The 26,033-nt window shown below is 42.0% G+C and overlaps 1 protein-coding gene across 9 annotated transcripts in view; it reads left to right on the top strand.

Annotated features, from left to right (window-relative positions):
• OBSCN (obscurin, cytoskeletal calmodulin and titin-interacting RhoGEF) overlaps nt 1-26,033 on the top strand; it is a 745,212-nt gene that overhangs the window by 609,773 nt on the left and 109,406 nt on the right. For all 9 annotated transcript variants that reach the window (XM_029588301.1, XM_029588307.1, XM_029588308.1 and 6 more), the window contains 5 exons: nt 3,879-4,142; nt 11,179-11,308; nt 12,902-13,035; nt 16,403-16,515; nt 22,302-22,470. In XM_029588301.1, coding sequence (XP_029444161.1) covers nt 3,879-4,142; nt 11,179-11,308; nt 12,902-13,035; nt 16,403-16,515; nt 22,302-22,470 — 810 coding nt within the window. The remainder of the gene's footprint in view (nt 1-3,878; nt 4,143-11,178; nt 11,309-12,901; nt 13,036-16,402; nt 16,516-22,301; nt 22,471-26,033) is intronic.

Genomic DNA, 26,033 nt, shown 5'->3' with positions numbered 1-26,033 from the left:
GCAATTCTCCCGACTGTAGATAGTTCACTATTCTCTCTTTCAACATTAACTCCATTACTTTTCCCACCACCGAAGTGAGGCTAACCGGTCTGTAGTTACCAGCCTCTTCTCTGTTCCCACTCTTGTGAAGCGGGACCACCACCGCTCTCCTCCAATCACTCGGCACCACTCCCGTTTCTAGGGATCTATTGAACAGGTCACACAGTGGACCCGCCAGCACATCTCTGAGCTCCCTCAGTATTCTGGGATGAACTTCATCAGACCCCATGGCTTTGTCCACTTTCAGTTTCACCAGCTCTTCCCATACATTTTCTACTGTAAATGGAGTTACATCTACTCTATTCCCCTCCAGTTTCTTGTTAACTAGTGACAGTCCTTCTCCAGGGTCCTCTTTAGTGAACACAGAACTGAAGTATTCATTTAATATTTCTGCCATTTCTTCGTCTCTCTCCACACATTGATCCTTTCCACCTTTCAATTTCAATATACCACTTTGAACTTTTCTCTTTTCACTGATGTATCTGAAAAATGTTTTGTTACCACTCTACCTCCTTGGCAATCCTCTCTTCCACTTGACTTTTTGCCATCTTGATTAATTTCTTTGTCTCCCTCAGTTCTACCAGATATTCTTCTTTGTGCTCCTCCTTTTGGGATCTTTTATATTTCTTGAACGCTGTTCTTTTAGCCTTTATTTTGTCAGCCACCTCCTTTGAGCACCAGATAGGTTTCTTATTTCTCTTGCTTTTGTTTACTTTTCTAACATATAGATTAGTTGCCTTGGTAATTGCTCCTTTTAGTTTGGCCCACTGTTGATCCACATCTCTCTCTTTCTCCCAGCCTTTTAGTTCTTCCTCCAGGTACTTCCCCATTTCATCAAAGTCTGTGTTTTTGAACAGCAAAACTTGGGTTTTTGTGCTTCTTTCCCATGTCCTTTTTGTGATATTAAACCATACCGTTTGATGATCACTAGTGCTGAGGTGGGCACCCACCTGGACGTCTGAGACATTATCTCCATTAGTGAGCACTAAGTCGAGTATAGCTCCTTCTCTCGTGGGTTCCATTACCATTTGTTTGAACAAAGCTACTTGAAGGGCATCTACTATTTCTCTACTATTATTAGATTCTGCAGATGGGATTCTCCAGTCTACATCTGGCATATTAAAGTCTCCAACGATGACCACTTCTCCTTTCTTTCCTATCCTGTGGATGTCTTCAACCAGATCTCTGTCCAGCTCTTCCTTTTGGTTTGGAGGCCTGTAAACCACTCCAATAAAAATGGATGCCCCATCTTTTTTTAAGTCGGCCCATAGTGCTTCTTCATTGTCTCCTAATGAATGATACTGGCAAGACAAGGCAAAAATGTTTCTTTCCATTATCATGATTTAAGGTCACTGAAGCTACTCACTGACTCTACAATGTGAAACCAAGTTACAGTCTTCCTCTTCAATAATTCTCTAAAGATAAGTAGAGTCTTCCAATATTTCATTCAATTAAATTTATACCTCACTGCTTAAATGTAGAATGTTAAATAGGGTCGCTGCAATATGATTATGAAGAGGATTCTGATTCACACTAGTATACCTGTACATTTTCAGTGCTAGAAATATTATCAGCTCCTTCTACAGCCTTTTCATTTCTATAGGGTATGCCATTCCATCTCTTTCCCTCTCCTGTATAGTTGTCAGTCCTGCACTCACAACACTCCATTCCCAATCAGCTTGATCATCAGTCTGAGTCCCACTACCTGTATCATCTAATTATCAGTTCTTAACCACCACTTGTCACACCATCTCACCCTGGTCATCAGTCCTGTACCCCTTACCCTCCACCCCAACTCTCCTGGGTCATCAGTCCTACCCCCACCACTAACCACTCATTACGAGCATGATCATCAGATATTTCCTACCCTCCACAACATAATCATCAAACCTGTCCCACCTCCTTTCATTACTACTCAGCCTGGTCTCCAGTCCTGTCCTCCTTCACCCTCCAACATCGCCAAGCCTATTCACCAGTTCTATGCTCTTCATCCGTATCCAACTTGTTTGTCAGATCTATGTCAGTCACCCTTTGCCCTCTTTCCCCACCTAGTCTGGTTAACAGGACTTCCTCTTCAGCCTTCGCTGTCTTTCTGCCTTATCAGTCTTATCCTCTCCAAACACACTTAGTTTGGTCATTGGTTCTATCCCTACCATCATCAACTCTCACTGAGCCTGGTCGTCTGTTGGGTCCCTTCCACCTTTCACCACCATCCTTTGTGATCCTCAGTCATGTATCCTCTGCACCCTTCACTTCCACTCAACATATCATCAATCCTATCCCCTCCACCTTGCATACCCACTGAGCTTGACTATCAGTCTTATCCCTTCCATTCATATAGAGCCTGGTCGTCACTTCTTCCCACCCTTTTCTAATCTGACAAAGCTGCTTGTTCTGTCTTTCACTCCTCATATAATTTCTCTTGTCTCCCTCAGTCCTAGATATTCTGTTATTGTGTGATGAACCAAGGTAACCTATAAGATGATCTATTTCAGCTAAACCAGGGCTTTTAGACCTCAGAGCAGAAGCAACCAACAGCATATTACATCACTTTATCTGCCAACAGCTATTATACATATTAGTTTTCTTTCTATCTTAAAATATTGAATTTGATGCGTAGGATGCTAAATAATTGCCAGGAGGACTCCCTGGTTTACTTGAAGAGGTTTCTTTCAATCTAAAAATACTTACATATATTTTCAATGTTTATAAGGCACCCAAACAAAGACACCCCAAAACAGATGTATTGATTCAAAATAATGGTACAGAGAAATTTGAATTGTTGGCTTAGTTGAGAGAGGCTAGGGATTAGGAGTCAGGAATGATGAGATTGGAAGAGGAGAATCATTAATTTAGAATGGAAGACAGAAAACAGATGGCATCTGTTTTCTGACTTCCATCTCCCTTTTGCTAACTTACAATTACAGTCTTTTTGTAGATAATTCTTTTACTGATTATTATTTTGTTGTTATTGCCTTATATGCCTTTGTTATTGCCTTATATGCCTTTTTTCCTCCCCTAGTTAACTAAAACTCTAAACTTGTAACCATATTTCGATACCATATTATGCAACTATTTATATTGTTTGATGTAACTTTCTGCTCCTTCCTTTCCCCATTCTTCCTCTCTATCCATTGTAAACCCATGTGATGTACATATGAACTTTGGTATATAAAAGCGTTAAATAAATAAATAAATATTGGATTTCAGGGAAGAGTTTATTCCAGAGAGAGGATCCAAGCAGTGATAGAAAGGAAAAAGGCCTCCTTGGTGTATGGAATGTTAAATAAGGGGCGCAAGTCTGAGAACCATGGGAAGAAATGGGTTTGTGATACTAGAGAAGAGGGGAAAAGTACAGGAAACAAAAGCATCTATGGTCTTATGGGTGAGCACTAGGAGTGTGTGCATGATTCTGTTTTTGACAGGGAGACAATATAGGGAGAGCATTAAGGATGCAGCGTGAGAAAGTATCGAATCAAGGAAGCTAGAGAGTAGAAAGCTGCCGTTCTCCCTGCGTGAGAACAACAGAGCAAGGAGAAGAGGAAGGCAGGAATCAAAGATTAAAGAAGGATAGATTTTGCAGATGTGGTAGAGCTGAGAACAGAGGATAGACTAGAGGGAGCTGATGTTTTTTGAAGGGAAAGGGAAGGACTGAGGCTTACACCCAGATATTTAGTAGACAAATATAATTCAATTGTGAGACATCCTGGGAAGGGACATGGGAGGTAGCAGGAAAGAAGCATTCTTCTATTATAAACATGTATAGTAGTTGTTTTGCATATTATTTTGTGGCTGGTTATTAAATTCTATTATGGGAAAACTGTGCCTCTCGTCTGCAGGAGAAACCCCCGGAGAGTTGGAGCTGGAGGGTTCTATCCGGGCCTCCCTGCAACGTGCAGATCAGGAGATCAGGATGGCCCTGAAGAAACTTGTGGATTCCACAGCTATCAGTAGTGTGCCTCTTCCTCAGAGAACGAGAGAAGCATCTGAAGGTCTGGATACTTCTGTGGCTGCCTCTGCTGAGTGTTTGGATACAGCAGAAGCCCACCCTGCTGGGAAATTCCGTGATGCTGACACTCAGACTCCAACTTCAGAAGGCCATGGTAGGTCACGAGTGGATTCTTAAATCATCAACAAATGACATAAGGCAAAAGTGTGCCGAGTGAAATGCAATGAAGCTCTTCCCTAATGTGTGATTTGGGATGCAGTAAAGAAGCCTCAACACTGAATGTTCCATTTCTGTATGTTGAGAGCATGTTTAGAATTCTGATCGTTTCTTGATGTTCCCTCGACTGCATCTTTTAGTAGCATGTGCATTTAACATTCCCTTCTTTTTTTAGGTGCGTTTCTCAAGTACAAAAGTGTCTATTGTCAATGGTTTGTCTGTCCATTTGTTCATACAGATGTTAGAAGGAGAATGGTATTGAATTGATTTTGATGAAATTTGTCATGCTACATCTTTACTAAAAGTTGTTGGGAAACCCTGTTTGGTTCAGATTAGTCCATTTTAGGGACCAAATGAACCTGGACCATGTCTAGATTATTACACGATGCAGAACGTTTTCTAGCTTGTTCCTTTTTTGCCTTTATCCTTTTTCGCCCTTTCAGTCTCCACTACTCCCCTCCCCGATAGCATGCATGAGCAGCCCTGGAACCCCAGCTGGGCAGAGAGCTGAAGGGTCATCATCTGAGAGGCCCCTGTGAGGGGCCACCTCAGTAGTGGCAGCCATCGTCCTTCCATCTCTGGATCTGAATGCACCATCTCCATAGCATGTGCAGGCTTTGCCCAGTTCTGTACTCAGATCCTCTGCTCTGCAACACATAGAACTATGGCCTGAGCCATGAACACTAGCTTATTGCCTTCCATTTATGCACGCCTTAAGCTGAATTTGGTTATTATTAAAGGCTACATGATCACTTTATTTTCCTTCTTAACTTGATTAAAAAAATGCTTAAACATTCCCAGCATAGTTAAAACTATTTGTTTCTAATGGGTGAACAAGGAAGGCTTTTATTTCTTTCATTTTGTCCTTTGAACTATTCTTCCAAACATTTAGAGGCCAGTTTTAAAACAGCATGCTAGGGATGAAGTCCGCATATACAAAGTACATTGCAGACCTCAGTCTGAATTTTCAAAAAAGAGTTACATGCATATTGACTATGCATACTACATGCATACTACATGCATGTAGTATGCATACTACATGCATATTGACTCTGCATACTACATGCATACTACATGCATATGACTACTTCCCTTCAGACAATAACATTTAAGAGACTAATTATACCACTTATTCTAATCATGTTACCCTAATCACTCTTAGCATTCCCCCGACCTATTTATACACAGCTCTCTTAATATTGTAACTGATCCATCAATTTTCTTCTGAACCATAAATAATCCACATATCATGTTTCATATGGCCCATCATGTAATTATTTGTACTCTTAATTTTGATCAGCTGGCCAAATGCGCTTCATTTGAACTTATTGGATATTATTTATTTGCAAGTTTAATACTATCAGCTTTGTACCCTTTTTTTTGTTATGCTCCCCATGTTATCTTATAGTTTTAATGTTATGAGTGATATACCCTTTTTTACTTGATTTGGATTGTAAAGCTGTTGCTAAGTTAATGTTCAATGTAAACCGAGGTGATGTTTCCTAACGTGCCGCGGTATATAAAAACCCTTAAATAAATAAATAAATATAAATATTATAGGAAAATGCACATACTTTAGAACATCATTCGCACGCACATAAATGATTTCCCCGCCCAACCTCTGCACCAGGAATAACTCTTTGCATGCGTAAAAATACTCTATAGTAATAGAGTAAAATCTTTTACAGGGGGATTTATTCATGTGATAGTTATTTATTTAACATATGCTGCAACAATATTTCATCATTGCTAGGGTAAAAACCTGAGGAAAAGCTGTAAACTGCATAATAAATAGCAAATCAGACTCAAATGCTCTACTGCACAAACATAATAATTTAAGACTTGCCATACTGGGTCAGACCAGGAGTCCATCAAGTCCAATATCCTGTTTCCAACAGTGGCCAATCCAAGTCACAAGTTCCTGGTAGGATCCCAAATGTTAGATAGATTCCATGCTGCTTACGCCCAGAGATAAGTAGTAGCTTCCCCAAGACTACCTGGTTAATAACAGCTTTGCATCTTTGCACTCCCACTCTTCATTCTCAAGTTAGGAATAGTTCCTGACAACATGTTCTTTTGCTCCACAATAGGAGCTCCCCTGTGGGACTTACTCCACTTTGATTTCAATGATTCCTACAAAGTGTTCATTGTTTTCGTCCTTCATTCGACTGTGCTTCCCTTTGTGGAGCTTTGCTAGCTTGAGCTTCCATTCTAGATCTGCATGCCATGGGAAATCCTCAACAGTTTGGTCTTCATTCACAATAGGAGCATGCCAGTGGGGCTTGCTCTGCTTTAACTTTATAACTTCCTACAAAGGGTTCTTCATTTTCTTCTTTGTCCTTGAGACAACACTCTTCCTCATGTCCATTCCCAGCACAAAGTGAGGAAAAGGAAAATGTGTCTGGACCATTATGACTCAGGTGGGCAGGTACCACAGAGACTCCTTTCCTCCTCCGATTCCATGGTTATCCCTGCTTTGAAGGTCCTCCCTTGGCAGTATATGCTTTAGCCTCTAGTGCTAACTGTGTTACCAGGTTGACATCCATGGCTTTGTTTCCTTGGTATCAGCAATCTCTGGCCAAATGGGCTCTCTTCCCACAGTTAAAACAAACTGATAGGCCTGGGGTCTGAGACTAGAATAAGGAATTGGAACTGACCTGTTCTGAGGGTCGTTGCTGAGGTCTTGCACTCTGACTGCCATGCCCGGGACTTTGTGCAGGTTGCCTTTCTAGCTTCTGTATTAATTCTGGCATCAACTGAGCCTGATGGAGGGCATCTGCCAAGTCCAATGCTTTCCCCAGGGTAAGCCCTGGGTGTCAACACACCGAATTCCACTAGGGAATGTCCAGTCCATCCAGGAACTGTAGGAGAGCCTGGTTAGCTACTTCAAGGCTTGTTTTCACCTCTGGTCATAGCCACTTCCATCCGGCATTTTTTAGCTGATGAAAAAGGCTTTGTGGACTTTCCCCAATCTGTAGGATAGAACACCAGGACTGTTGCTGGTATGTTTCAGAAGTGTAACCCGCCCTTTACAGGACAGAAGTTTTGACTTTTGGATAGCTGTCTCTCCTATCTGGATAGGAAACTTGAAAGGCCATTTGACTTTTGCCTGTAAGCAGATTTACCAGGTGCATGGTCCAGGTGGCTTCTGGCTAGACAGCCAAGTAGGTGGTTCTTTTAAAATTCTTTAAGAATATATCTGGGTCTTTACCTGCCTTCATTTTAACAACATCAGAGACAATGGGATTATCTGTGTTGTGGCTTGCATGGCTTGGGCTAGCTGGGCAACCTGCTCATGTAAGAGCTGAACCACTCTCTGGAGTTGCTGCTGCCCTTCAGCAAGGATCTGCACTACTCACTCCTTGTTAGCTTACTGGCTCCAGTAGTACAAAAATTTTCTTTGAAGGGCTCTGTCCTCTTCAAGAGTGCATACATAACAAACTTCTCCTTAAAGGAAAAAGAAAAGAAAAACCTGCCTGTTTGGCTCTGATTCATAAAAATCCCTCTCTCCAAATGGAGCTACTTCCTAGCCTGCTAAAAAATAATCCTGCAGCCAGGCTGCAGTACAGAAAAAAAATTCCCTGCTTTTCCTTCTCTTTTTTTTTTTTTCTTTTTGGTGTGGTATTCTGCTTGTGCAGGACTTAGTGCAGAAATCCTTGAACTGACAGCATATGTGACCCCGTGAGCAGTCTCAGGCTAGTCAGAAAATAGATTCAGGCTGGACTCTGTTCTCTCATAAACTTCTTTATTATAACAAGAAAACAAAACAGAAGCATCTCCACTTACCTTGACAGTTCCCAAAATAAAGACAGCAATATAACTCACAGTTCAGCAGTATTAGTTTTCCCTAGGCTTATTTCTCATCCCTAGGCCCCCCACCCCCCCCCCCCCCCTTGTTCTCCCTGGGCCTAACTTCTTATCCCCTTCTAAAAAAGAATGCCTTCAAAATGGAACTCACGTCCTTCCTGCCTGTGGTTTAAAATGGACCAGGCTAAATGCTTGGTCCCGGGCCGTTAAGGAGGGTCTAACATACACTCCTTTACACTATTCCGTTCCTCTGAAGATTTTATAGATGTCTATCATTTCTCCCTCAGCTGTCTCTTCTTGAAGCTGAAGAGCCCTAATCTCTATAATATTTCCTCATAGGGGAACTGTTGCATCCCCTTTATAATTTTGATCACCCTTTTCTGTGACTTTTCTAGTTCCACTTGCAACACCCCCTTGACCCCTTAACTCGCAGGAAGTTCCTGGGTCCGGAACCAACCTGGCGGGAGCCCTCCCTCCAGGGCAGACTCCGTTGGTCCTCGTTTTCTTGGTGCCTGGTGCCTCCATCTGGGAAAGAAAGTGTTAGTGAGTGGGATTTCCCTCCCTTCACCCCAGGAAAACAAATGGGACTGTGAATAACGCTGGCAGTATGTACAAATATATACAGGTTTATTAGACTATATAAGTATATACATTTCTACATGATCATTACATCACTAATAGAATATCAAACAGCATTCTTATCTACTCATCATTAATAGTCTAGGGCCAAGCAACTATATATATATTTCTTGAAGATAGCAAGAACATTTAATATTTGGCAATTTGGAGTTTTTGACTCCCACAGTTTACCATCGTATAAAATAGAAGGGACATCTTGCGTTCCTGCTTAATTAAGTATTATTATTATCCTCCCTCTTTTATCCCAGTTCTCACTCGTGTGAAAAGATGCAACTGGGCTGGTGGACACTGAAGATCTGGGAGGTCCAATGTGTCTAAGCCACTGCTGCTGTCCAACACTGGGGTCCCCACCCTCCTGCGGGACCCGGCTCTACCTCCTGGGATGCTGCTGGGAACCACACCCTCCTGAGGATCCAATCCCACCTGCCAGTCTGTCACTAGGGTCCATGCCCTCCTGGGGGATCTAACTCTGCCTCTCGGTATTTCACTGGGGTTTACACCCTTGTGGGGACCTGACTCCACCTCCCAGAATGCTGCTGAGGTCCACGTCTTCCTAGCGGACCATACTCCACTTCTGGGTCTGCCACTGGGGTCCACCCCCTCCTGGGGGCCACTTGATCTGCCACTGGGGTCTCGTTCCTCCCAGAAGATTGCTCAGCCTGCCACTGGGGTCCCCCTGCTCCTGGGGGACTCGGAGTCATCTCCCAATCTGCTGCTGGGATCCCCTTCTTTGTGGGGGACCCAACCATCTCTGGATCTGCTGCTGTCCTTTGGTTCTTCTTCCTTGGTAGGAGGATTTTTCCTGGCTTGGGTTTACAGGACCACTGGGCTCATGACTTGTTTAATGTTCAGTGATTCAGGCCCTCAACAGTCTCATCGTTCAGTGATTTCAGCTCCGCTAAGCTCATGACTAGTCAATTATTACCCAATTTGGATGGATCACCTTCTCTCAGCCAAAAGGCCAAGACCCAAGTAGGGCTATGGAAAGAGAATATTTATTTATTTATTTATTTTTATATGCCGGTGTTCGATTTTACATATCACATCGGTTTACATGTAAACAAAATTTGCAGGAACTCATGCGTTACCTTTGTCAAATACATTAAACATTTAAATATGGGGATTGTTAACAAGGGATATAAAAGAACATGGGGAATGGCTAACACTACGGGATGCACGAAGGGGTGCACAAAGGGGAGTGCCCTTTGGCACGCGATGCCCTGTGTTCTGGTGCCGTTTAACGTCTGTCACAGTCCTCAGTGACATCAGAGGGAGCGGGTCTCCCAATTAAGGATCACATACTGCCCCTCCCCTCTCAGTTCCAGATGGATATGTGCACAGCCTTCCATCCTGCCTGTCCTTTTTTTCCTGTTGTCTGAGAACTGGGTACCCAAGGGTCTGACTCTCCTTGTTAGTCAGGGTGAAAATCTGTTTGCTTTCTAGAAATGTTTTTCAGTACATTTCTCTCACAAATCCCTCTCTCATTCAGAATTCTTAAATGTAGGACATTTCCAGTCATAGTTCTGTAATTTAGGATTTTGCTATCCTTTGATATAAAATGATATTTCACTGCAAGTTACCAACAGTAGTCCAGGGGGCTGAGACATGCAAATCCCCTACCTGAGTCTCTGAATCATCTGTTCAATGGTCATTTAAGCACCTTCACATTAAAGGGTCTCCAACCTTTTCGATCTCATTCTGGATTTCCTGGGCTGGCGGCTCAAGGTACATAGCTGCATTTTACTCTTTTTTTCTCTCTGCTGCAGTTCACTTAAATGGTAGCATGTTCTTTACCTCTCTCCCCTCCCAGGGGGATTTCACACTTTATCCTTTTTGAGATGTGGAAACCAGAATTGCACACTATGGGGCCGATGCAGTCCACATGAATCCTGGACCTTGGTTCTCCCCTGCAGCTGGAGGCATACCATATAGTGCTAAACCTTCTGGTTTGCAAGCCTTTCTTTAGACTTCATATAGTCAAGAGAAAAATGTAACACCATTATTTTTTGAAAAGTATAAAAAAGTAGCTTCCTAAGCTTCAAAATGTGTCCATGCTCATCAAGAGAAATGCCTAGGGTTTAGTACGCAGAGCATCATGTTCATTTAAATTACACAAACTTGCACTACCCAGCATTGCATGGCTTTTAATAATCAGTGCCTCTCCTGTAGTGTGGCTGGATTATAGCTAGTTTAAGTCAAGGAAAACCTCAATAAACAGTCTTTTATTTTACATTTTGGAGTATACCTATTTCCATTTTTGTACTTTTCTGACACCATTTTTGCAGCCTAGCATCTGTTGTCTGGTGTCAGCGGTGTTTGCTTTGATATGCATTTGTTATTTATTGATAATGAGCATACCATAATTTTCTGGGAGCAAAACATTTCTCCAACTTGAATCCAACATTCCCTCATCTTTCAGTTTCACAGATGCTTCACTCTTTTTAGTTTTGAGTATTGTTTTTTTTTTTTGGGGGGGGGGGGGGTTAACAATATATTTCTCATCTAAGAAGTCCTGTTACTGTTGACAGATGAAAAGGCAGAAAGTCCTGGGAAAGATGCAGGAATAAAATGGACTGAAACAGAATTTGATCCATCCACCTTTCAAAAGGAGAAGACCGGAACTGAGGCTGGCATTCCGGAATATGATATTCCTATTAGGTAACCAAAAACATATGCAGTAGATATACTGAGGTTCATGAATAAAACTCCATCTTCAAAAGCCTTTCCATAGTCTCTCTAGAAGGAAAAGCTCCATCTCTAAAGACTACTTCAACCCTTGTTTCTCTGAATAGTCTGCAATAGATTCATAGGAAACACTTCCCAGCACAAAAGTAGCAACACCTGGTGTTTGACTTTAGGGACACACCGCATGATGATCTGAGAAAGAAACATCCTCTTCTCTTCTCCAGTGGAGGACTGCTTTCTGGCTGGATGAGGGAGAAAGAGATGCACAAGTAGAAAACAACGTTACATTTTTTTAAAATGCTGCCCTTCTCCAAAAGGGATCCGGAACGGTTGGTTTCTGACCTCTTATAATGGCATTGTAACACCGCCATCATGACAGATGACTGGCTACTGCAGAACTGGCGATTGGTCTGAATCGAGTCATGCAGGAATGATTGGGAAGTAGCAGCATGTGGGAGGAAGGGCATTGTCATTAAGGCCATCAGGTAGATAGTCTCAAATGCTAGGATTAAGATGGTATGGCAGGCGTGGTGGAAACCAAAGAAAAAAAGTGCCAAGTTCATCTTCATGTTCTGCCTTCTCTATGCAAACAGTAAGAGGTGCAGTATTAATGAGATGGAGCCCAGGTAGCACCTGTCTCACTCCAGAGAAAGCTTGTGGGGAGGGAGAAAGCAGGTACAGGTAGAATAGTGTTGGTGCTGTAAACTATAACCAGGTATTATTCTTTTCAAAGACAATTTTCAAAACATTTTACCTGGGTAACTAAAACTGGGGACTAAAAATTCCCCTTCCCCTCTGTGGGTAAAGGTACAGTGGGTACATTTATCCTACTGCAAAAAGGTGGGGCCGGGAGAGAGCGGAACCAGCAAAGCAAGGCGCAAAATCCACGGCGCCATCCGTCTCCTCTTTCCCTTTGAAAATGCACGTGCAGGCCCGCAGGCACAAAACTGATATACCTCTATCAAGACCTTCACTGAATATTTCTCTCCACTTAGTTATTTTAACTTGATTTAGTCGTCTTGCTGAAAGTGGTCCAGAAATTGAAATGCATGGAAGCCCAGCAGAAATACCCAGATCCAGTGAATCCTTTGCAGATTGCGACAAAAAAAAAAAGAAATGTGGCCCATTTCTAAATGATACAGTCTGAAATGGAGAAAATAACTTTTGCAGAATTTTTATCTCTAGCTTCAGTACTTTCTTCTGGCCGCCATTCAACCACATAACCTTTAACCTCTTAAAAAACCTTATTAGGGATGCTCATAGGAGCATGCGCATTCTCTCTGGGCTCCACAGGGACTTGAAGTAGCATGGAAGGAGGTACAGGGAAAGCCCAAAATTACAGAAAACAATCATCTTTAATTTGAAAGCTATTTTTTTCTGCTTGAAGTTCTGCAGCACTTTATTTTAGCAGCATGCACCCAGAGAGAATATTTCAGGGCCACCAACTATAGAAAGTGGTGGTGTTGCAATGCCATAATAAGACTCAGATTGTATTTTCTAGTGCTTGCTGCCTGCTTTAAATGTTGTTGGTTATTTAATGACTGCCTTGTGCTTCCTTGTGGAAAGAACATCGGCAATGGAGGGAGAAGACTGGTACCGCAGAAGAGAAGGGTCAACAGATGTCTGGGATGTCCACAGTCAGCTATACATTGAGACCACAGAACAAACATGTGTTTACCTACAGGATGACAAGACTTCAAGTAAGCAATTGTTACATTCACCCACCTTGCTGGTCAAGTTTGCATTCCCCCTGCTCAAGCACTAGAGATTTGCTTCATTTAAACATTTCGGTTCGGGCTTCGGATCGGGCACTCCATGGGAAATTTCGGTTTTCCACGGTTTACCAGTTAGTGCGCACTATCTCCGCATTAGTGTGCAGTACAAAGAACGAGATAGTGCGCACTAGCTAGTTGTTAATGCACATTAAGGCCTGTTATTACACACTAACAGGTTAGTTAGTGCGCCCTAATAGAACTTAAAGTGCACTAACTATGTAGTAGTGCGCTGTAACTAATGTTAGAGGGCACTAAACAAATGCTACTTAAAAATTAAAAAGTATCAATTTATGAGTTTGTTAGCTAGAGAAACATTGCGCACTAATTGGTATTACTGCGCACTAAGAGATATGCAGTACGCAGTAACTCCGTGTGCACTAACACAAAATACGAATTTTTCTGAAATTTCGGCAAGAATTGCTTCATATATCGGCGCTACTGAACTGTGACGAATTAGACAATATCGTTGACATTGTCTAATTCGTGAAAAACGAATGCACATCCCTATCAGGCACCCCTAAACAATACTTTACCCTGTAGAGACATGAATGCTTTCTTATTGATCTCTTGAGGCAAAACTAAAATACTAACTGGTTTTCTGGTTTATTTATAAGTAACTGCTTGGTAAGCAGTCATTGAGTTGTACAGCTAACCTTCCATATGGAATTGAATTGCTAGAAGAAATAATATGAATAGGTTCATTAACACAGAGCACTGGTGCTCAAACTGGTCCTTGGTCCCTGCTCCCCCTCTCCCCACCCCTCAGGCAGTCCATGGGGGGGAGGGACTGGCTGAGGCATAGTGGGAGAAGAGCCCAAGGGTCAGTTTCATTGATATATAGGGTACTGCTTTGGTAGAACAAAAATTGTCAGTCCATAGGGAAATGCTGAGTGACAGACACTTCCCAGTACTATGAAATCCATCTGCAGAGGAAGGCCATTCTGATTGTGGATAGTTCTAGTACTGTATTCCAGCATGATGAATACTACACCCTCTTTATTACTCCATCTTTTACAATCAAATATTTTGAGAATGTAGCCTTGTTCTTCCAGCGACTAAAACCTTTGGCCACATTTGTGATTGGTGGGGCAAGTAGACACCCCATGCTCCCTTGGGTTATTTCCTGATAGAGGGAAGTTACAGTTTTTTTTAAGGCCTTTAGGCTGTTAGGTGTCTTCTGACACCTTCCGATAAGAATAACGCACTGCCACACAGTGGTGTCAAAAATTTAAAAACTTTTACTGCTTAATTTGGTGCACACAAATGATCTTGCAATGAATGGACTTGGATCTGGTGACATCTATTAAGAAAAAGTCCAGAAATCCAAAAACACGATCGCAGATCCAGTCACTGGTAAATCTGCACTCCCTGGCAGTAGGTACTTCATAAATGGGATCCTCCCTGGGCACTTCTCTGAATGGTACCTGCAGGCTGGATGCAGAATCCTTCCCAGTAAGAAATGGGAAAATTCTTCCAGATACACTTCAAATGAGCCTCTTTTGATAATTTCTTTCAGTTGTAACTCTGCAAGTAGATTTTCCAGTCTAGTAGTCCTCAAGTTGAACCCAACCAGAAATCCACTCTTTAGAACTCTTAGATAATTTCCCACAGAGTATGAGGCGTATGGGACTAACTATCCTTTTGCTTCTTGATCCTTTCCACTCTCAAGATCCTGCCTGGATCACAAGAGATGCTCCCCACATTCCATGGCTTAGGAACCCCACTCTGAGGTCCTAGCCATCCTCTCAGGATGGGAGCTTGAAGGAACAGAACACAATCAAAGTCGGCTCATCATTTTTGTTAAAACATACATCTTGCTAAGAAGCCTCCACCTAGGGAGTTTTAAGGAACACTGTACACTCCTATTGTCTCTGACCTCACACATCCAGAGTCTGTGAAGACTCTGGGGCATAAAGTAAGGGGCACTTGGATGACACCTTTACATGTATTGTGTTACGATTTGACCTGCTTTGCAGCTTATCATACCCTGACTATGATGCCTCCCCACCAGAAAAGGTCTCCTTGGAGCTCCACTCTGTGTATCCACATCAGCTCGTCATAGCTCTTTCAACTCAGCCTGTGGTACAGCCTCCTAGCCACCAGGAGTCCTTGGTGAATCTTGTCTCCAGCCTTGTCAAGCTCCTCCTCTTTGCCTGCACCACACCCAAGCCTCAGCCCTATCTACCCTGCCTGTTCCCTGCATTGATGTCTTCACATCAAGTTTGCCTTGGCTCCTTGCCCTAACCCCTTGCCTTGCCTTGTGGCCATCAAGTCTTCTTGCTCCTTGTCTTGCCTTGTGGCCATCCAGCCTTCTCACTCCTTGCCTTGCCTTATGGCTATTTGGCCTTATCACTCCTTGTCTTGCCTTGTGGCCTAGCTAGGCCTTTTCTAGCTCTTTGGCCTATCTAGGCCTCCTTAGCCCAATGCGCCTTTGGGCCTTTATGTTCTGTATGCCTTGTTCTGTGTGTTCTGTCCTTATTAGTCCTGTCCTTGTTTTGTCTTGCCTGTACTCAAATCTCAGTTCCAGTCCTTGCCTGCACTCAAGCTTCAGTTCCAGTTCTTGCCTGCACTCAAGCTCCAGCTCTAGTCCTTGCCTGCACTCAAGATCCTGGTCCCAGCCCTTACCATCACTCTACTCCAGTATCAGCTCCTTCCCTAGCCAGCACTCACCAAGATGTGCCAGTACCACAGCCAAGTCCTCTGGGTCCCCAGATCCCAAGGGCTCAACCTGTGGGGAAGGGGGATGACTAGGCAGAAGACTGGCTCTACTCCTGACCTGCTCTCTCGTGGAACTCCCCGGATGGTGTTCCGTCAGTTCAGACCATCCAACATATTGTAAGGAGATGCAGATGTGATTACTCCATATCAGTTGAGTTGAGATAGGGTAGACCTAGTCTTGCCTGTGCTCTCTTCTGTTTTTTTTAGTTCATATTCATTTCAAAAATATTTCTAAACTTTCTTTGTTCTCAAGTTAGAAATCAGAACCACAGAGCCAAGAAAGCTCCATAGGGACATTATGACACCAGACATTGCCAACCCATCTCTAGTGGCAGTCACCCTAGATAAAACAATAGAGGGGGTGAGAGAACTACAAAAAGATTTAATAAAGTTGGACATTAAAACCAGTATCCTTTCTTTCTCAGTGTTACTACCAAGCCTTATAATGAGGGCATGTTGTGCAGTGTGTTGTTTTTGCTGTTTTACAGACCACTTGTATCTAAGTGCATTAGTGATTATTAATATTCTAATTAGAATGGTTCTGTAGAGGCCAAACAGTTGTCTTCTTTCACAGGACCTCCATATATGCAGGTGACTATAGAGGATGTACATGTTAAGCAAGCGGACACTGCAAGGTTTGATGCAGTGATTGAAGGAAGCCCTCCACCTAACATCGCCTGGTATAAGGTAAGTATTTTAGAAGGCTAGAGAAAGCAGCACAAAGACATTTTAGATGTTTCGCTTTCCAAGTATTGATTGATTAGTAAATCAAAAATTAAGTTAAATCAAATTAAACATAGCTATGTAATCAAGCTCACATGCTAACCCAGGCATGGCAAGTGCTACTCCTTGAGTATCAGAAACAGGTCTGGTTTTCAGGATATCCAGGTTTTGCAAAATTGGCCTGCATCTTAGCTAAAATGTGCATAAAGGTGCATCTTAGCTAAAATGTGCATAAAGGTCTTGCATGCCTTGTTGGGGCACATAAAACTATATAAGGCCTGATTCTTATTTATGAGCTGAGCACCAGTCTCAGTGTGGGTTCAAAATAAAACTGGTGGAGCCGATGGTGTAATGAACCTGGTTCAGAGGCAAGGGTTGCATTTACTATGACGGAGAGGGAAAGGTACTACCAAGCACTTTTCCCCTCTGTGACCCCTCTGACTGCACCCTAACGACTGGCAGATGCATTTCTCGAACCTAGGCCTTGGGATTAAGAAGGGTCTCGCTCCGAACGTATCTTCAAATAAAACAAAACCTTTATTTCTGGGGTTTCCAGCAGCCAGAGAAAACAACATTAACATTCATTGAATTAATCAGGTTTCATAGGTTCACAGCATTTGAATAGCAGCAACATAAGCAACACCAACAAAACACACTTCCTTCAAGAATCCCCTTTAACATAGCATCAGCTCGTTTCACTTCTTCCTATTTAACTTTGGGACTAGCCCTTAGTCCATCCTTTCCAGAAAAAAATAGCTTTCAGTACTTATTTATTTATTTATTTATTTTTTATTTTTATATACCGAAGTTCTTGTAGGGACTACAAATCACTCCGGTTTACATAAAACGAAGAACTGCTCAACAGAGAGCGGAGCTTTACATGGAACCGTAGAACATATGGAACAGTATAACTGGTTGACAATTTAACATAATACTAAATAAAGTGATAATAGTTTAACTGGAAATAAATAAAGAAATATAATATTTTATATATAAGAAGTATAACTATTTAACGTAGCAATAAATATAAAAATAAGCAATGCCAAATAAATATATGAAATAAAGTGAATTTTTGAGCTCCAAGATAATTGTCCAGTTGCAGATTCTTAATAGTAGTATTTGATACAGTGTCCATAATAAGGGATACCTAGTAATTAGGAAGTCTGTCAGTCACAGTAAGATTAAGCGTCTGGGAAAGCTTGTTGGAAGAGAAAAGTCTTCAGTCTTTTTTTGAATTCTTGACTCACAAAATCTTCTTCCCTGGACACAGGATTGAAGTTCCCCATACTTAAGATCCATGATTCCTCCCAGCTGGCTCTGTAGCAATGCCCCGGAATCCAGTATGGATCTCTCAGAGCCATGGCCTTGCTGGACACTGGCAGTGGCTGCAAGGAAGGAGAGAGATGCTCCCTAACTTTGACTTCACATCAGCTTAATTCAGCCCCAAAGAAAAAAAAAATACATTCCTGCTTGAAGTACTTCCTTATTTTTTTCCAAACCAATTTTTATTGAACCTCCATCGTTGCAAAAAAAAGAAATAGCAACACAACATCTGTTACACGGTCCATCACTTTTCATATATTATCGACCTCACCCCCAACATACAGCACAAAACAAAACACTTCAAGAAGCCTGTGAAACCATAAAACAGTTAAGAATCTAAGGGCTGTTTATCATGCCAGTATATAAATGTCTCACAAATGTGCAAAAAAAATTGATATTGAGTCCCTATGGATCGCAGTTAGTTTCCCTATACAGAAAACATTCCCAATACATTTATTAAGAGCTACCATGGAAGAAAGATGCATTTTTCTAACAACAATTAGTGACACAGGTTTAAGACCTAGATACAGCATTAAAAAAGGGGCATGGTTAGGTTAATTTTCCTGGTACCGCATTACATAGGTGTTTTTCCGCAACACACGTTAAAGTTATTGTACCCGCATTAATTTCATATCGCGAGCTGAGAAGTCTATTGCACGCTGTGTTATCGACTGAACAGGCTTTTATCGCACTTGGCGGTTTGGGCTGTTGGCGAGAGAGAGAGAGGCTCACAAAAAAAGTTAACTGCTTATACCACTGTAAGAGGGACCACTAGTAATTCGGGGTGAGGTTTGTGGGATGGGGTGGGTTTTAGGGGGCAGTTTTACATGCACAGTCATAGGTACAAACAGCATAGTTACCATCAGATAGATTTAATGTGATTTGGAGGGATGAAAGGTAATTGAAGAGTCTATTTGTACACTTTACTCTCTACCTAACTTGATTGCAGCTAGGTAGAGAGTGCATCAAGCTAGGTAGAGAGAATATGATACAAACTTTCATCAATCCAAATCACATTAAATCTTGAGCATTTTCCCCATAGACACAGAATGGGAAAAAATATTTAGTAAATAGGCCCCTTTGATTGTAGGCCCCTGGGGATAGGGAAATTATTAATTTATTTAAAGGTTTGTTAACCACCTCTCTTGTGAGGTTACAAGGTAGCACACAGAAGAAAACTCAAATAAAATTTAACATATTACAATACATAAACATAAACAATACAGTAATTAAAAGCTTTGGTAATACCTACTGTACTTGAATGTAACTTACCTTGAGCTACCACTGAAAAGGTGTGAGCTAAATCTAAATAAACAAAAACATTTTGTTGTGGAAATCCTGAACACTTAACCCCTTAATAGCCCTCGAGGACCAGAATGCACCATCCCTGCTGTAATCCAAGAAATCACTGGGCTGATCTAACTGTAGAGCCACATCAAGTGGGAGGATTAGGTTTGCATTATGAGGATTCTCCCATTGCTTGGCCTGGTTGTTGTTTGATGCACAGAGGAGACAGCACTCAGTCCCTAGGAAAAGATTGAGTAACCATCATCACTACACGGCCACAATCAATGGCAAGTTAAACACAACTCAATCTGTCTTCCAAAAGGAGCTTGAGCACAAAGTGTGTGATCCAGAGTCTGGATTTCCTGTCAGAATGGCTGCATGATAAAGGTGGCATGGTCCAAATAAGAGAAAAAAAATATCTTTACCATTATTGTGTCATCATATAAAATGTAATGGCACTTAGTAGAGTAACTGTCTAAGGAAATTAGATAGACATGTGCAGGCTTCTTATTCCTGGCTGGAGCACTTATTGCACCATGGGGATCATTTTAAAAATACTTTCTTTCCCTCTTTAATCTTCAACTCCTGCTTCCCATATAATCTTCTGATTTAAACTACATTCAACATCAGAAATGCAGTATTTTATACATTTTTTTTATTTGTGGCCCCTCTTTGGTTTGGGCTACAAATTACACCTATGCTTGGGTTGGGGAGTACCACATGAGAAATTATATTCACTAATCTGATTTATCTTCGGGTTTGTAGCATGAATGGGGGATGAGATAGGGTCCAGGGTACTCTGATACCACAATTCTATGCCCTTCCAAACAACCTCTCACTTTTGGCCCTAGTGCCTAGGTAAAGTCATCACACCAGAATAAAACAGTAAATAACCTTTTTACTAGTATTATGTAAATAGACAGTAAATTCAACAAGAACATTAAATGGGAAAAATACAGTAGTAGAGTATAATATAGCTTAGCAGTTTTCTTATTTAAATCAAGCAATTAAAAAAATAACACTGGGCATGGCCTGTTGGCCAGGGCAACCAACATACTCCTACAGATAGTAAAAAAATAAATAAATAAGGAACACTAATAGAAAAAGTTTGAAGGGAAAGCAATGAAATACACAGCTTTCAAAAATTGTCTTTAGCCCTCAGTACTCAAAAAGGGGAAGGGGAAACAGATCCACCCCAATGTCACCAGTTTGTAAAGGTGCACCCTGTCCTAAACACAAAACTGTGTGGAAAAAAAAATCAAGAAAATAAAGAAGTCCCTCTTGATGATGGAGTTAGCTAGATGACAAATCAAATAGATGAACACTGCAGTATGTGGAAGGTCTCTCTCTCTCCTGAGGAGCTTCCCTAAATGGTTTACTTGGTACTAAACAGAAAGCGGGCCTGATTTCAGACTTTTACAGAAAGTCCCCAGACCATCAGCTTCTCTTTCCCTTTCCTGTCTTGTGTGGCTATGGAAAGGGTTTATGCTTGACTTTGGCTGAAAGGCTGAACAGTTATGATGAGATACTGAATTTGTGACAAAAGGCAAGAAAATAAATCTCCTCCCTCTTCTGCTAAGATTAGATTACTTAACTCAGTCTCTTAAGAAGGCGATCCAGTCATGTGCTCCTGGGCCTGGATATCTCTGTAAAGGAAGTCTCTCAGCTCCTGGCTCTTCTATCCCTTTTTGAGATTTTCCATGTAGCTCAGCTATGAAGCAAGAACAGCTGTTTTTCCTCAGAGTGCAGACTTCTGTCTCTCTCTCCCTTGATAATTAGTTCTTCAGGAGAAGACCTGATTGCAGAGCTGCCATATACACTCCTCTCTTCTTGGCTCCCGGCTCTAATTCCTGGCCATCCCCACCCCTCACACACAGGAAGAGCCAGCCAAATTGTACCTTTCTTCCTTAAATGGTCTCCCAGCATTCCTTTGGCTTTCTCTTCTGCTGGCTATGTAGTGTTTTTTTCTGGGTAGGCTAAACAGTACAGCCCTTTACTCATCTTGTTAACATTGGAGTGCTGAATGCTGGTTCTTGCAGAACATTTGTCATTCACAGGAAAGCACACAGAGGTTTTGATGTATTTTTATATTCCTTCACCTTGGCTCTGGCAGCTTGCAGTTGAAAAACCCTTTTTAGCAGGTCCAAAACACATCACTCAGATCCAGACACAGCTCAGTCCACATTGTAAGGCTCCATCACATGATAAGCTCATGAGGGAAGGAACCTGGTTTATAGTAGCTTGCTACATTTATTTCTTAGTTATCCTCTTTTTTGTATGACTTTAGTACTTGTGAAAAGTACCAAAGTCCTCCCTTTATCCATTGAACAGGTGGAGCACATGCAGTGGCAGTGCAAGCTTTCCTCATGCTGCCCTACCAGTGTGCCTTAACCCTGCTCTGGGAAGGCCCTCCTTCTAGGGGTGAGAGGATAGTTTGGGTTCCAAACCCATTTGGGCTTTGGCTTTTCAGCTGCAACCCATTATTGCCACCTTACGATGGGAAACAGCAACTTGCTTCACAAAAGCCAACGGAATGATTTTCGGATGGCTTCCATCCAATCTGAGTTGGATGTTAACCAATAATTTAGAGGTGAAATGCAGTTTGAGGAGCCCAGGCTGTTAGCTGGAATAGGATGGGAGTGTTTATGGGAAGTGGAATAAATGAAAGAAAAAAGCCTCATAGGATTTCTGAATGCAGTATGAGAGCATGCTGAATTCCAGGAAATATTGGTCTCAGGCATTTGCACTTAGGATATTCTGTTAGTCACTGTTGCCTGATATCCAGCCCTTATTTGTTTATTATACATATGGCAGTGAGAGAAAACAATGCCGCATTTATATTACTGTTCACTGGAAAGATACTATTCCTCAAAAAAATATAATATACACACATTATAAACAATATCTTTATTATTATTTATAGATACATAAATGCCTGGATTTGACAGCAATAAACCTATGCCCACATTTGGCACAGTAAACCAATCATAGGCATGAGGAGCAGACAGACACAGATGGATCTGCAGACCTATTTTCAGAAAGTGTTCTCTGCAAATCTCATTTCTAAGCATGGCTGATGAAAAAAACAACAGCTTGATTTGGTTTGGCTTGGCTTCTGAAGGGTCCCATCTTTCTTCCAGGACAACATCTTGCTGAGAGATAGTGACAGGATTCGCCACATTAAAGAAGGCACAAAGCACTCCTTGATTCTCAGCAATGCCCAGCAGCAAGATGGCGGCGTCTATGCCTGCGTTGCCAGAAATGTGGGGGGAGAGGTCTCCTGCAAAGCTGAGCTGGTTGTTCATGAAGGTAACTGAGTTCACTGTCTGCAGTACTACCAGCTGTCAATATCTTGTGCAGGGCAGTTCACAGTTTTTCCTTTCATTTTGTGTTTGAATCAGATGGGCCCCTTAGATTAACTGTGCTGTAATCAGAGACAGATTTAGGTTTTTGTTACCCCTAGGCACCTTTGGTGGTGTCTGCTCCTCCCCTCACACACACACACACACACACACACACACACACAAACCCCTCAGGTAGGACATTACCAATGAAACTAACACTGACCAACTCAAAACAGAAATAAAGTAATAAATATAAAAAGCTTTAAGAAAATCTACTGCTTACTGCTACAAATTACTTTGACAAACAATTATTTATCCTACTGGTAGCCCATGTCTAAAGTTGTTTGTGTCATGCTTTCTACTTAGCGAAGCTGTTAATGATATCATATGATAAATAATTTGTCAAATCAGAGTCAATAGCAAGCACAGCCAGGGCGTTCAGGTGGTTTTTCCTGACATTATAGACCTCAAGTATGTCTTTAAGCATTTAAGTGCCGAGAAAGAACACTCTGCTGAATAGTTTGTAGCTGCTGTACAGAGGAACAATCTAATGGCAATGTCTACATTGGGGTGCACACAGTGAAGTTCCTTTGCACATAGTTTGCTGCATGTCTGCAGCAATTCTTCATCTATGTCTTCTAGCAACCTCAGAAGTAGAGACATTCCTCATCAAAATACTCCTCTATATCATCTTTGTAGCACTTATGTAATTTTTGAGCATGTTCAAACACTACTGACTGTTCCAATCGAGGAATGCTAATCTTCCATAGATGCTTTCATTTGCAGTACTTCTCCTCTCTAGCTCAGGATGTTGAGTATCATGAGGAAAGTGTTCACCCTAATATTTTCTTGACCAGTGAGTTCTACTTCACCCTCTCGTGATTCTCCATTGCACTGAAGTGTGTGTGTTCTCTTCCACATCACCTCATAATCTGTGAGGCCGGATTTATGCATGATAGTTGCTTCATAGCTATCAAATTCCTTACAGGCACCTTTCAAAAATTCAATCAGTGAACCATACAGTTCCATTACTGTGTCAACATCAATATCAATGCTTTGTAATTTTTTTGTGAGTTGCATTGAACCTTTGCAGAAGTGTAGCCATTCCATTAGCATGGTTGCTGTCTCCATTTGTTCAAGTTGGCATAGTAGATCTGTTGCTTTGCTACATGCTGATGCTTTCTCTGTAATATCTGCTTCAATGGTTTTCAGTGCCTGAATTATTTGCTCCCAGTCTCAATTCAGACTATAGCAGGCTTCTTCATGGGTTGACCAATGATTATCTGAAAGTCTCTTGACTGCTAATGTATTATTGAACAATGATAAATGAGATTGCAAGATTTCTCAACGGTAGGTGGAGGCTGTGAAGTAAACATATACAGCAGATGCTGGAGCAGATCAAAGAAAGAAGATACTTCTTTGCAGGACTCTGCAGCACATGCCCCCACCAATTACAGAGCAGGTGCATATACGGCAGGCTGATTCACATTGTTGATCCTTGCTTGAAGACATCCTTGCTTGCACCAGACATGTTGACATCATCATAAGACTGCCCTTGGCAGTTAGCGATGCCCAATTCATGTGACTTAAGAGCGGTCAGCACAGGTTCAGCCAGTTGTTCCGATTTATGCCTAAGATTTGGATTGAAGACCAGAAAGTGTGCAACAGGTGAGCCATCCTATTTAATATATCTAAGTTGATCAACGTGGGAAATATCAAGTGTTGATTCAACACTAATGGAGAAGTACTTTGCAGTCTTTGCCTCTTTGAGAATCTCAAATAAAACTGTCAGCCATTACCTGAATAAACTTTTCACAAGTGAATTTGAATTTGGAGAGATAGGATGTGGTGCCATTATCTGTATTGCCATATCTTGAAATGTGTTCAGCCAGGAATGGATCAAATTGTGCAGTCAGTTTGAGTGCCATCATATAATTGCCATTATGGATGGAACTAAACTGTTCTTCTTTCCCTCGGAAAGCAAATCCACGACTAGCCAGTGTCTTAATGACTGTGACAACTCTTCTCAATACTTCCCATCCAGTACTTTACATGTTCAAGCAAGTGGCTTGTAAACTTTGAATCAATTCTTTCAAGAGTATTTCCCCTCTCTGTCAAGGACATCACACAAGATCTGTGCTCAGGTGAATTTTCATGTTCATTTAAATGAGCAGTGGCATTTTTCCAATCATTAAAACCATCTTTGGCTAGTTGAGTGCACAGTACACCATTTCCTTGCTTTCTGAATAGAATAGTAGTTACATAGCCATTTCCCCCCCATAACAGTACCCTCCCAAACATACTTCTAGTCAGGATCCTAACCTTACCTCCAAATTGTTTCTTAGACTTTGCAAAATCAGCATCCCTATTTTGTGCAGTTCTATGTACAGCAACATAGTCTCTTGTGATTTGATTGACTTTCCAGTCAGCAGGATTATCATACAAACTCTGCATTGCAACAGGGTCACTGTTATTGATTGTTGTACATTTCAAGTCACTTGAAGTTACTCATAACTGGTAACTTCTGAAATGTTACATAGGTTCTGAACTAATAGCATTTGTCAGATTATAGGCATCATTTTCAGATGGAATGGTTTCTGCCTTTTCATTTTTGTCCTTATCAGCATCATCAGACATTGTCACTTTGGAGAAAAAGAATCCAGTTTAATTGTCTTCTGAATAATCTGATCATGCTCTACATGTCTGTCCCTTGTGCATTTTCTGTACTGGTATCCGTTCAGTTTCTTTCTTCCATTACTCATGATGAAGCTGATCCACTTCTTAGTGAACTCGCTGAGTGGGCTGGTGAACAGCTGGGAGCAGCGCAGGTCTTTAGTTGCTTGAGGATCACTGGAAGATGGGAGCAGCACAGGAGGCAAAAGGTCTTCAATCCCAAGAGCTGCCAAAAGGGATCAATTTTTAAGAAGGAAATTTTCCTTGAGCAACACCCTTCCCGATCAACTCCCAGGTCCTTCCCAAAAAACAGGTGACAACGGGATGAGAAGGACTGATTATCATTTCCCCTACTTAGCACAGCAAAATAAAACTAGCAGATACTTGCATGGGCCAAGTCTGTTGCTAGTTTTTCACCACTTGCTCCTTCCATACAAGCCGAGTGTGCTCCAGTGACATCTCTAGACAGAATTTTTTTGGGGGGAGGGGGGGAAGCTAGGCATGGAGGGGCAAGTCAGTTCTTCAATATAGATATGAGAGTGAAGTCTGGAGTGTTCGGCACCCCGGCCCTTGGGGAGACAGGTCGGGACCCCTCACCTCTGCGGGCAGGAGGCCCGCTCCAGCGTCCCCTGCCACTGCCACGTCCCAGCGTGGTTCGCCGCCATTGCGGCCCGCTCACGGCGCTCCCAATGCCGCTGATGCCGCAGTGATCCCTGGGCTAGATTTAAAGGGGCCAACGGCGGGAAAGTTCCCCGCAGCCCGGGATGATGACGTCCTCCTCGCCTCGGCAACAGGTCCAGCACTTGGTGAGTGCATGTTGTCTGCATCCTGATCCTGCTTCCGTCCAGCTCCTCC

This window comes from Rhinatrema bivittatum, chromosome 2, assembly GCF_901001135.1.
Source record: "Rhinatrema bivittatum chromosome 2, aRhiBiv1.1, whole genome shotgun sequence".
NCBI lineage: Eukaryota > Metazoa > Chordata > Amphibia > Gymnophiona > Rhinatrematidae > Rhinatrema > Rhinatrema bivittatum.
This window is presented reverse-complemented; position numbering and strand designations above follow the sequence as displayed.